Genomic DNA, 13,623 nt, shown 5'->3' with positions numbered 1-13,623 from the left:
GTTTGTCCAGCAGGAACCAAACAAGCCAACCAACAAGTTAGTGTCTTCATATCACATGAGCATGTAAAAAGGGCCACACACACTCTTAAAGGTCACTGTAGAAAGGTCAAGATGGCAGAGAGATATAAATACGTACCGGCAGAAAGCAGGACAAATGCTGAGAAAATAGCGAGTTCATCCTCAGACAGATGCAGCGAGCACATGCTTTTAGCGAAGTCGAACACTGACGTGATCAAGTCGTCACAACCTGGTGAGCAACAACACAGAGAGATTGTGGAAAACATCAAAATAAGACAATGATAAAAGCACAATGGCGCTTTTATGACACCAGTAAGTCTCAGAGCTTCCACAACAATGCTCAGCATGACTGAGGTGCTCCTTCGGTAAACAGGAGTAAGTTAACGGGGACGACTGCTCTGTTACACCAGTACTCAGACAGCAGTGGGATCTGAGTGCAGGACAGAGAGACAGCAGCTCTGCAGCTCAGCAGTCCAGCAGGTCAAGTCCCGCTCACACCACAACATTTTAAACTATTGCCGTGTTTTGAATGTCGTGTTACAGAGCGTGGATGTTTGGAACCAACTTTTTGAAAACACCTCTCAATGTGAAAGTTTTTCGAAAATGTTCATACTCCATCTCCATGGAAACGAGGGAAGCCACAATTTTTCAGAAACACTGCTACCGCGTATCTGCACCACGGCTGCTGTAAACAGTTTTTCTGCACATACACTAGTAGATGGACAGTAACAACGGCCTGGATTGTTCTCCATTGTGTGTGTGTGGTTCTATCAAAAAGATAACCAGCAGCACCTACTAGAGGCCCAACATGAAACCACACCCTTTTCAAAGCAATATTGTGTGAACGCAAAACTTTTCTGAGTCAAAAACACAACATCAATGTGTTTTCACTTGAACACTTGAAGCGCAGCTGTATAAACAGTGCCTAAATATAGAATCAAAATAACCTGTCAGCTCACCAAAGCTGAAGTAACTGGGTTATAATTTCACCATAATAATGAATTATAACTTTTGAAGCAGTGCTGCAGTAATGAGTACTAATGTACTAAACACATGATCACATCAGCACACTGCTTAAAATCATTCTCTGTTCATTCAGACTCAGACTGGACCTCACCAGAATTTATCTGAATAAACAGCCACTGCTGCAATATCTCATTACAGCTCGTTTCATAAATGGGAATTGAAAAAAAAAAGAAAAACCCTCAGACTTGCTACAATTCTGCAATTTCATTTAGCAGACGCTTTTGTCCAAAGCGACGTACAGCACAAGCAAGACTTGCATGTCACTAAATTCAACAAAAGCTTCTTTTATTGGGGGGTGTTGGCAGAAAACTTGTGAAAAATGTTGTGTGCAGACAGTGGGATTATTCCACAGCAAAGGTAACAACAACTGTTAGAATGAAGTGAAATGCACTTAATTCAAGCAGTACCAGTCCTTCTCAGAGGAAAACACAAAATGACAGGACACACACCAGGACAACTAAAAGGACAGCTTCCATCTTCTGACGCTGAGAAAACTGGATGAAGGCAGTTGTGTTTTTATCAGTCAGGAGCTGCACAACTTTTCCAAACTTTGACAGTAAAGCAAAGGAATAAAAACAGGGAAGGTAATATTATCTGTGTTGAACAGTAACGCCGTCCATGGCGGCCTTTAGGCTATAAGCGGTGTGAATTTATCTTTGATCCATTCATCAATAAATTAATTCTAACCGAGGAGGAGTTATTTTTTGATCTCCTGCTGTCCGACGAGTTTCTCCGCTCACCTAAAGCTTTGAAGACTTCCGGACCTGCGAACTTGCCATCGAAGTAGACGGTGTTGTTCTGTGAGTCGAACACGCGACACATTCGCACCAAGACGACCTCCAGAGATCCTGACAGAGAAAACACAAACAGAGACGAGTAAATGTTTTAATCAAATGGGGCCAAGTCCAACCACACCACAGTGACTCAATAAATCATTCAAGATGATTCAGATTTCATTTAATATAGGTAACTGTAACACAAATGCTGTCTTCTGAAGCAAAGTGTATGTTGGCAACACTAATGACTCTAAGACAATATGGGCTCCAGACTGCGGTGTGATCCATCAGCTTTATAACTCCTAGTGAATTTAAAATCTGTTTTTATACTGAAAATTTGTCACATCTGTGGCGTGTCTGCAAATGTCTCAGCAAATAGCATCTGCTGCTTGCACTAAAATGGCAAAACACTAAATCTTTATGCAAAACAGTAAATATGTGCTCTGTGCTTAAATAAAGCAATAAATCAAGAGTTACTAAAGTAAAAAGAAAAAAAAAACCAACAAAACAAATTTACAGAACATTAGGTAATGACTGAATATGACTGAATATGCTGCATGTTTTTTTTATTTCTCGGCACCATCGGGTGTAACAACCAACCACCCTATTATCTTATCATTCATCTATTTACTTACTAGTTAAATAAATAATCTGATGTGTGGGATGGAAGGTGACGTGTCTGCGGTTTAACCTGCTTTTTCACACATCATTGACAAGAATAGATTCCACCTCACTACTTAACCTCTTATCGAACCGGTGAGGGAAAAAGCACCCAGAGAACATGCAAATTCTACAGAAAAAAAATTATTTAATGCTTGAGGGCATTTCAGTGTGGAGTTTGCATGTTCTCCCTGTGTATGTTTGGACTTTCATTTGTTGACCAGAGGAAAATCGCAGGATTTTTTTTTTTTTTTTTTTTCTTGAATCAGTCCCATCAGAAGTGGCTGCTGCTCTCACCGGCTTTCAGCAGCACGATCTGGTCGTTCTGGCAGAGGTCCATGAAGCCATCGATGCGTTTGGCGAACTCCACCACATACTGGATGGCCTCGGTGATTTTCACCGCACAGAGCTGCCACATCAACTCCTGAGGCTGCGGGCAAGAAAGGGTAAAACAAAACACACAGAACAGACGTGAAGTTTGACAAAGACGGTGTTTTCGAGCTTGAGCAACAACGGCCATGTGGATCTTGCTGGGTGGATTATATGTTGATCATTTGGTCAGTAGATACGCTCTACAAAGATGAAACATGAAGATGATAACGGGAATCAAACACACCTTGCTCTGATAGCTCTCCACCTCGTCCTGCATGAAGCTCTGCCAGCTCATCTGCTGCAGCTCCTCCCTCAGGTACTGACACGTCTCCAGGTGAGACTTGGAGATGATCTGAGCCAGGTGATCTGGAAGAAAACAAAGGAACATGTTGATGTGGCAAGAACGAGGCCGCAGAAACGCTGTCAACCACAATCCTTTGAGGATCTCTGGGGCGACCGAGGTTCCCTCGGGAACGGCAGACCAGGCTTTATGCTCTTTAAACCTCTTTGAAAATCTCGAAGGTGAACGATCTGCATGTAGAGTATGAAGCATTTGATCATTCAGAATGAAAAGAGTATTAACGAACATGGCCCTCAATGAAAAATTTCATCAGGAAGCAGTTTCTTTATGGGATAACTACGGGAGGAAATCTTGAATTATGTCTGAAAAGTTTGCAGTTTTGAAACTTCGCTTGATGTGTTAAGCACAATCTGAGATACTGTGTCTCATTAATAAGACTGAGATGTGCAGACAAGCAACCGTTCCTCTTTCTACGACTTTGATTCAACAAAAGACGACATGCCTACAATGTCTACGGTTTGTTTGTGAGTTTAGTAAAGTCAGAAGTCCGACCTTGGTATTGTGTTTGGACCGAAATAAAATGGAAACTGAATGTTTATACGTGCACCTCTAACAAGCTACAAACCCAAGAAAAGCATACAGTAACTATTGTTCTCTGCAGTTTGGGCAAGCTGCTGCTAATTGTTGAGGATACATGAATGAATACGAAATAACAGCAGAGATCAAAAGCGCCGTCGCATAAGGTTAAGAAACACAGCCACTTAATAAAGCTTGGGATTGTTAGTAGGGGCTTTATGAGAACGAAGAAGTGAATAAAGAAATCACCAGGGATGAGAAAAAGATGATTTCCCCCTACGAGTGCCCTGCCACGTCCCAGTTGGCCCTAATTAACAGACAGCTAATTACCACACAGAGATTTTAATGAGCTCTGAAGATGAGTTTCCAACCTCCTGCTATTTTAAACCACCTTTCTGTCTCTGTTTGCCCCCACGCTTCTCTCTCTTTTGTCTCTCCACACCCATCTTTTGTGGCTCCTCATTCCTCCCTCTTCTCCCTCCTTTATCTTTTCTTCCTGCTTCACCTCTTTCCAGATATTTCCTCATCTTCTGTTTGTTTTCCAACCGCCAGCTCTCAGCTATTTTCCTCCAAATGGTGGATAATTCATTTCTTCAGTCTCGCTCCAGAGCTCTACACCTTCTGACGGTGGAGGCTTTTTTTACTCACTGTAAGAGGCCAAAGTTGCACTCAGACTTGGAACAAACTCACTGAGCAGCTCACCGGAGAAAAACTAATTCTAACACAAGAAAATATCACATAACTATTTTACTGATGTTTATAAAAAATTATCAGATATAGATAGATAATGATGGCCAAAATATATTTGTCTTGTTGGATATTCCCCGACGTCAAACGTTTTACCAACGATAACTGTTTCTTGTCAAATCAAGTGAACAATAAAAAAATTAAAAATCAGCTAAACATGCCGGTTAAAGTATGCAGCACTCATGCCAAACATTTTTAGCATCTTAAAAAATGCTGGTAAATTAGTTATAATGTATGAGAGATACAGCAGCTAAAGTGACAAAAAACTAATAAAAACAAATTCTGAGGAGCCAGAAGTGAAAGAACCTGCAAACATCAGTTCGGAGTAGACGTGTAAAAAATAATTAGCAATAATAGTAAATGTTCACTAAAGTGAGTTCATTAACACTTTAACATTAGTTAACTGTTCCAGGATTTAATATTGTTTGATGTTGGTGAAATATCAAAGAAAAAGTTCAGTAAAAGATTTGAGAATGTGAGTAGAAAAAAAAAAATGAAACATTGAGGAAAATTTGATCTTAATACGTCGGCAAATGTAGATAAAAAAACAGTACCAACATTAGAAAGACATTTTTTAAAAAATATATCCAATATTTGTACGTTTATTTAATGCTTTAGTAAACTGTAATATTTTTCAGAGTTCATGGAATAAATTGTTAAAATTTTATGTCAGGATTTTACTGACGTTGAAGAAATATTAAATTGAAATGTTTTATTTTTGCTGCTTTCATTCACATTTGGAACATTCCTCCTGAACATATCTTGAATGTTAAACATTCCCAAAGGAAGTTCTGTACGTGCTGCGTTTTTGTCGCATTTCTCTGTTTGCTTGATCGGATTAAAAAGAAAAATCTGGCAGGATTTATTTCAGACTTGGTTCATGATACCAGTGGCAGATTAGTAACTGTTGCAGGGGTCTGGGGGGACTGGCTGCGTATGAAGCCTGCGGCGGACAGCAGGAGCTCACACCACAGCAGTCAATGAGACGGAGACACCAGAGTGACGAGTTCAGTGTTGAGATCAAAGGGTTCGGGGGCTGCAGGCTCCGGCGCCGCTCACCGAGTTCGGCCATGGACACTGTGGGCGACGAGTCTCCGTTGCTGAAGGAGCAGTACGGAAAGAAACCGTTACTGGAGCCGTAGTCGCACAGGGGCTCGGGTTTGATGCCGTTGATGTCGAGGCCGGACTGATCCGGAGACGGCTGGATGTCCAGGTAAAATCCCCCGCCGCCTCCCCCGCCTCCTCCTTCTCCCGAGTCTGCCTGTTGACGGAAACCACCACGTACAAGATGTCAATAAATCTGCAGTTAACCTCAGCGCACCAGAAAAACGGAAAAGAGCGCATACCTTTGACGAGAGCGATCCTCCCTCGGGCGAGTTCTGCTCCCCGTAGCGGCCCACCTCGTCGGGGAGCTCGGTGAGGCCCGAGGAGGACAGGGTGTAGTGCGGGGACAGCGACTCGGCCTCGCCCGGGCTGGGGCTGCCCAGGCTGGGCCGGGACAGGAGCAGAGGACCCTGCTGCTGCTGCTGCTGCAGGCGGTGCTTCTGGACCTCGGCGTACAGGCTGTCCCGCTGCTTTTTAGACATACGGCCAAACTTTACAGCTGCGAGAGACGAGAAACAAGCAAGAACAGCAAGCATTATTATTCACCGTCGGACAACAACACATTTAACTAAATGTCATCTAAATTCAGTGTTTGAGACCCCCCACCGAGTCTCTCATCTACAGATCCTTCTCAAGCAGTGGACTGAGTCTGGAGTAGAAACATCCAGAGCCACCGTGCACAGGCGTGTGCAGGAAATGGGCTACAGGTGCCGCATTCCCCAGGTCAAGCCACTTTTGAACCAGAAACAGCGGCAAAAGCACCTGACCTGGGCTACAGAGAAGCAGCACTGGACTGTTGCTCAGTGGTGCAAAGTACTTTTTTCGGATGAAAGCACATTTTGCATGTCATTCGGAAATCAAGGTGCCAGAGTCTGGAGGAAGACTGGGGAGAAGGAAATGCCAAAATGCCTGAAGTCCAGTGTCAAGTACCCACAGTCATGATGGTCTGGGGTGCCGTGTCAGCTGCTGGTGGTGGTCCACTGTGTTTTATCAAGGGCAGGGTCAATGCAGCTAGCTATCAGGAGATTCTGGAGCACTTCATGCTTGCATCTGCTGAAAAGCTTTATGGAGATGAAGATTTCATTTTTCAGCACGACCTGGCACCTGCTCATAGCGCCAAAACCACTGGTAAATGCTTTACTGACCATGGTCCTGCTGTGCTCAGTTGGCCTGCCAACTCTCCTGACCTGAACCCAGAGAGACTCTGTGGGATATTGTGAAGAGGAAGTTGAGAGTCACCAGACCCCCCACTGTGGATGAGCTTAAAGCGATACTTCAACATTTTGGCAAATTGGCCCATTTAGCGCAATTCCTTAGTCATTTCGAACAGCATACTTACTTTTTTTGTGAGGGCGAGCTGTTGTTTATTCAGAGGCGAGTCGGGGAAGGTTTTAAGGACAGACACAATGGAGGTGAAAGGTATTTTTGTTCCCCCTCGTCAAACTCATCAAATACACAATCCAACAACCCCAAAACACTTTGGTGGACACGTTATAATCCGCACATTCACTACGCTGTGGAACACCAACAAATAATATTGTAGCGTTACGACACTGAAGCAAATACTGGGAACTACTTTTTCTTTTGAAATCACTACGCCCAGACGCCATGTTTAGTAAGTAGTTCCGTCTTAGCTATCTTCGCATAAACAACTCAATCTGGTAATTTTGCATTAATATTTCACAGCGTAGTGAATGTGTGGATTATAGCGTGTCCACCAAAGTGTTTTGGGGTTGTTGGAATGTGTATTTGATGAGTTTGACGAGGGGGAACAAAAATACCGTTCACCTCCATTGTGTCCGTCCCGAAAACCTTCCCCGACTCACCTCTGAATAAACAACAGCTCGCCCTCACAAAAAAAGTAAGTATGCTGTTCGAAATGACTAAGGAATTGCGCTAAATGGGCCAATTTGCCAAAATGTTGAAGTATCGCTTAAAGGCCGCTATCGAAGCATCCTGGGCCTCCATAACACCTCAGCAGTGCCACAGGCTGATTGCCTCCATGCCACGCCGCATTGAGGCAGTCATTTCTGAAAAAGGATTCCCGACCAAATATTGAGTGCATAAGTGAACATAATTATTTGAAGGTTGACATTGTTTGTATTAAAAATACTTTTATTTTATTGGTCGGATTGAATATGCTATTTTTTTTTAGATAGGAATTGTTTGTTTTTCTTCACTTTTTGGCCAAAATCATCAATATTAAAACAATAAAAGGCTTGAACCACTTCAGCTGTGTGTAATGAATCTAACATATATGAAAGTCTAATGTTTATCAGTGCATTACAGAAAACAATGCAATTTGTCACAATATGCTAATTTTTTTTAGAATTACCTGTATTTTATCGTCATTTAATTTCTAACCATCAAAAGCAGTGTGTCTACACAGGAGACATTCAGTTCAGCGCTGAGCAAGAGGTCAGAGGTCACCTGTGAATTCAAATTACTCAGTACTGATAAACTGTAACCAGCCAATAGGGCAAAAAAGACATAATAGTAATCTGATCTGAAGAGCAGAGACTGAGTCAGGTGAAATACTGTCCCTTACTTTAGTTCAGTTTTTTTTTTCTTTTCCCAAACCAGTAACTGCATTTAACATTTCACACATAACAAGGGTCTCATCCATACACCTAAACAAGAAGTATTCAGATACAGGGTAGATGTAACGTTCATTTTTTGTAGGATTTTTCTTCAAAGTTTGATCATAACATCACTAACTCTGGAAGCACATTAAACCAAAGTCATTAATCCATCAATGGTGACTGAAAGTCATTTGATCACTCACTTTTGAACCGATTTAGAGAAACCAATTCACTAAGAAGCAAACCTTTAAATTGTGGAGGGAAACCAGAGCACCCAGAAAAAACAAAAAAGAAAACAATAACAGCATGCAGGAAGAATATGCAAACTTCACCAAACCCATGCAGGGTGTTTCTGTTTGGTTTTTTTTTTCTTTTAATCTTTATGTTTTATGAGTGTATGTGGGTGTGTTCTTTTGGTAGGGGGACACTCAGGTATGCAAAAACATGTCTACTGGGTAAATGCTCATTCCCTCTGATCACATGTCCAAGCTGTGCTCCTTTTTCCACCTCATGGCTTCCAGCTACCACCAAACTTAACTTGGAGCAAGCAGATGTCGGAGATGGATGGAGGGGCTATTATTAAAAAATTTAAATAAAGCAGTATTCTATCAGTGTACAGCTGGATGTCCGGGCAACATGCTGCAAACATCCGCACTCCTCTGCACAGCTGCTGTTGTGTGGCTTTTTCTATGTTTACACACACAAATTGCTGACTGCCAGATGTTAGTGCAGGTGACAGTGTGCTTGTAGGTTAGGCACGTTTCTGTGTGTGTGTGTGTGTGTGTGTGTATCTGTGTGTGTGTGTGTGTGTGTCCACCTCACCGTCTCGGGACATGCCCACGGCGAGACATTTCTGCAGACGGCAGTGCTGGCAGCGGTTTCGGCTCGTTCGGTCGATCAGGCAGTTTTTCTGGCGCGGACACGAGTAGCTGGCGTTGCTCTGCTGACTCCGCCTGAAGAAACCCTGCAAGACGGTCAAATTATGGCGCTTACAGTCCATGCTGACGCACACTGGACATAATTTGTCATTTAAAATAACAAAAGGTGAACAATGAATGTTTCGTCAAAGCCTTTGATTCCCAGAATTCAAAATCAACACTTGAACAGAGTGACACATCTTTTGTTAGAACACAACCAAATGCATTGAAGAGACCGAATACACTGATTTTTTTTTATATTCAGTTCTAAAAGTTTGCTTTCAGAGAAACAACACTGCTTTCACCCTCTACTTGTTGCTTCTAAAAGTATGCATCTTTAAACGTTGAAATACCTCACTTGGTCATTTTTGTTGGGTCCCTGAAAAACCACATCCAGTAATAATTCGGGATTCTCTTCACACAACCAAGTCATAGTCACACTTCCTCAAGAGTTAATGCCCGAAGTGCTAATTTAAGCCTCTCTAATGTGTGAATTTAGAGTTGATATTGGGGCCTGTCTGGAGGTATGTGTGCTTGGCCGTCCTCAGCTCCCATCAGCCCGTCTCTCTCCCTCTCCCTCCTCTCTGTGTTTGCACAAAGATAAATCTCCATCAGCTGCTCGCTGGCTGCGAAATGAGCCTCCAGCTGTCACATCAGCAGCTGCTGCAGCCCAGCACACCAGCTTGTTCGGGGAGTCGCTCTAACTGGGGGAAAAGCCTCTCCGAGCCAAACGGCTGCGTCTGACAGTCCAGACCCGACGTCAAACGCTTCCTCCGATTCTGGTAATGAGGCTCAGTCTTTGGAGGCTGAGACGGGGGAAAAGACGACGAAGCCGCACAGCTGTCGGGACAAAACACGGCTCTGTTCCTAGAGCACAATAGTAATACTACACTGTGACGTTTATGTAAATACTACAGTCATGAAGTCATTTTTCCCCGACAAAAATGTTGATAATGAACAAGCCTACGAAAGCCTTTCAGTTATTAGTTGAATTAACAACTATTCCCCTCATGGTCCTAAAACATAATGAACATAAACACAGATTAAGATGCTGCGACTACTTTATTAATCGTCAACTTATACCGACTATATTTCATTTGGCTCCAGTCTGCAGATTTAAAATCAGTATTACTGAACTCAGAATCTACGACCACAGTTTGTTATTTTAGTTGGACATGAAAACAGGTACAAAGCTGCTGTCTCTCTGTTCTGCACACTGGTTGTTATAGGACTAAACTCCTTTTAACTGGAGAACTGTATCTTCATTTTGCTCTCACTCTCTCTGGATCCATTTTCATTATAAAATATCAATATTTACATTTCAGTAATAAATTTTGGATAAATGTCTGTTTTTCATCAAAGATATTCCATCTTATTTCCTGCTGGCTGGCATGCTGCTTGTACAGTTGTTTAAAAAAACCCACACATGAAGGCTGATCCCAGTTATGTTTGGAGATAAAGAGTAAAAAAATGTTGCTTTAGTAGCTGTAGTTTGAAATAAAGTGCATTCAACACCTTTCAGCAATATTACCTCTGGTTTCATTTCAAGAACAAAATAAATGCAATAACTTTCAATAACCAGTAATTGTTTTATATTGTAAGGTAAATCAACTTAAAGTTAACTCGTATCCTTGATAAAGGTTTAATCTTCAGTAACTTGCACAACACTGATTTTTACTCATTGACTCTGTGAGGTTTTTAGAGCTCTAACTTCCTACTCAGAAACCCGTGTCTTCCAGTGTCACACAGTAACAATATAGTCTTCAAAAACAAAAGCAAAATACAAGGTATTTTTGAATACACTGAGCCAAAAATATCAGAATACACAAGAACGTGACTCACTTAAGATTTCTTGAATTAGGAAGAGACAGCTGGATCACATCGGTACAACAAATCTTATTAACAATTATATTCCTGCTGATCAGTGGTGCTGTATGTCATATTTAGGTTACCATGCCTTAAATAAGCATTACAGACAAGAAAAGTTACTACTTTTGTTAAAAACTTTAACGTAAGCAATACAAATTTTCTCAAATGTATTTATGATTTTATGTGCATAATCAAATCCTTTGAAAAACGCACTTTAACGTTGATGCAACTCAAAATAAGACGTTTCAATCAGAATAAATTATGGACATTTAGGATATCTTTAATTCATCAAGTGAGGGGATGACCAATCATTTACAAATTGTTGACAATTCATTCTAGTAAAATTAGCAAAATGGTACTTATTTATCCCTGATTAAAGGTTATTTTTACTTTCAAATCTCCAGTCGAAAATGAAGACAGTTTTATTTTTATTTTACAGAAAGATAAAATATAAAGTTGGAATAATGTGTAGGATGTGAAAAGGTCCACAGGTGAAGAAAACAAAAAGTTCAAAAAAGTTTACCTTGAAATGCTTATTGTACTGTTGTGTGTATTTGTATTATCACTGAACCAATCTCTAAATGATTTTTGATTTCACATGAATCTTTTACATTCTACATGAAGTGATTTTACACGAATTGCCCAAAAGACAGTCAACTAATTTGCATGTGCTTCTTGGTGCATTTTTGATTTTGCATTAACAACAATCAGATGCTGAAAGTGTGAGGACAGAAGTGTGGCTGTGTGGGAAAAGAGTTGCATTTACCTTGCAGCCCTCGCAGGTGATCACTCCGTAGTGGATCCCCGAGGATTTATCTCCACAGATCTTACAGGGGATGATTTCAATCTGAGCTGTAGGCAGAAAATTGGAGTGTTTAGGGACATAGGGAAGATGATAACAAATTAAATCATGCACTAGTCTGTAGTACGTACACATGCACTACACAGTACTGAACTGTGTGACATGACAATACTGAAAATGTGCATTTTCTTCAACAGTTCATAGGATACATGAACAGAACCATAGTTTGGAAATGACAAAGCGAATCAGTGGAAATGCATTCAACTAGCGCCCCCCGAAAAAGTCAATCAATAATTACTAAAACTGCCACTACAAACACACACATGTTCTTTCAATATGAAAGTGCATTTTGTAAAAATCATGGATCTAAACATTTGTTTAAAAAAAAATAAATAAATAAAAATGTATAAAATGGACGGTGCAGCCATGACTTTGAAAAACAGAATCACAAGTTTATAGATTCTGTTGGTTGCAAAGACAAAGTAAGGTACTGTCCCAAAACCACCAAGACTGCGACTGTTGCAGCCTTAAAATAAGGGCATACCATGCCAACGGCGATCCAAGTATTAATCACTAATTCACAGAACATTAACAGTTAGCATTTAATTCCATTTCTACTCAAACAAGAAAATCTGTTAAAATTTAAAAATAACTTGATTCAAAAAACTTAGAGAAAACCCCCCCTTTTTTTTTTTTTTTTTAATAAAATAGGCTGCTATTTTCAACACTTGTTTTAATCTCCACACTGCTGCTGGGACTCCATATGAACTCTGCACAAGAGGTCATTATGGAGGACCGTTACTGTTACGCTCCAACAGGTATTTAAGCAGTAAGAGCTCAAGAAATGGCTAAATCAGCTTTACTGAAGTTCCAACTCATAATGTGAGAAGAAAACAATTTATTAAAATGAATAACTAAAAAGACAGCTCATGGATCTGATGGTGAAACCATCAACACTGAATGAGGAGGCAGGACATATTTAGAATATATAAACTGGAGTGGAGATGGTCTGAAGTTGGAGTGAAATTGCAGCATCTCCTCTTTCTGACAGGAGCTCAGACTAAGCTTAAAAAAAAGAAAACACACCGACTGTGTGTATTTATACTCCCAGCAGTTTGTAACGCAATGACAGCTCGCCTCTGAGATGCTATATTTAGCGGGGAGAAGTTATGTAAGTGTGTGGCCACATTAACACAACACACACACACTCACGCACTCACTCCTCATACCAGCTTTTAACCTCAAACACAGAGATGTAAAAAAAAAAAAAGTGATTTCCAGCATCCTGAAAACATTCTTCACTCTTCAGCTGGAGTTACAATAGCTCTGTTTAGAAAAAATGAGTAAAACAAAGATGAAACTTCACTTGGGCCACAACAAATATCGATGAGTCAAGTGAAAATAATTCTCAAACTATTGCAGTAATGATAATTATAAGGTGCAGCTTTGACCCCACAAAGTGTGGAAATGAAACATAATCAGATAGTAACTTGCTCCAGTTTACCTTCAGTTATTGAGAATTAAAAGAGGGTGAAACATGTGTTCAGCCAGCTGTGGCTCTGTTGGTTGAGCGGGTCACCTTATAACCACAAGGTTGTTGGTTTGCTGTCCCATCGTGTCCTGTCTGAAGGTCAAAGTGTCCTTGAGCAGGACACTGAGCCCTAAATTGCTCCCAGAGGAGGTTGAGAGGTTCTCTCACATCAGCCCTCCGAGCATATTTACATAAATGAAAGTGAAGGACAGTCTGAGGTGCTTTGAGACCGGTGAAGTGATAAAAATATAGAATATAACTAAAATTCACGATTAATCAGCATCAACAAATAAGTATATTGACCTTAACATACTAAATATGTTCAGTTTACAGAACAAGTGT

At 40.9% G+C, this 13,623-nt stretch overlaps 1 protein-coding gene across 2 annotated transcripts in view; it reads right to left on the bottom strand.

Annotated features, from left to right (window-relative positions):
* The window catches only part of LOC115388505 (nuclear receptor ROR-alpha A-like), a 55,933-nt gene that overhangs the window by 2,949 nt on the left and 39,361 nt on the right, over window positions 1–13,623 (bottom strand). For both annotated transcript variants that reach the window (XM_030091670.1, XM_030091674.1), the window contains 8 exons: window positions 11,715–11,800; window positions 8,985–9,126; window positions 5,823–6,079; window positions 5,536–5,737; window positions 3,097–3,218; window positions 2,778–2,910; window positions 1,785–1,892; window positions 137–247 (listed from right to left, as the gene is read on the bottom strand). In XM_030091670.1, coding sequence (XP_029947530.1) covers window positions 137–247; window positions 1,785–1,892; window positions 2,778–2,910; window positions 3,097–3,218; window positions 5,536–5,737; window positions 5,823–6,079; window positions 8,985–9,126; window positions 11,715–11,800 — 1,161 coding nt within the window. The remainder of the gene's footprint in view (window positions 1–136; window positions 248–1,784; window positions 1,893–2,777; window positions 2,911–3,096; window positions 3,219–5,535; window positions 5,738–5,822; window positions 6,080–8,984; window positions 9,127–11,714; window positions 11,801–13,623) is intronic.

This window comes from Salarias fasciatus, chromosome 1 (assembly GCF_902148845.1).
Source record: "Salarias fasciatus chromosome 1, fSalaFa1.1, whole genome shotgun sequence".
NCBI classification, from domain to species: domain Eukaryota; kingdom Metazoa; phylum Chordata; class Actinopteri; order Blenniiformes; family Blenniidae; genus Salarias; species Salarias fasciatus.
Note: the sequence above shows the minus strand (reverse complement) of the source record. Positions and strands in the feature narration are given on the sequence as shown.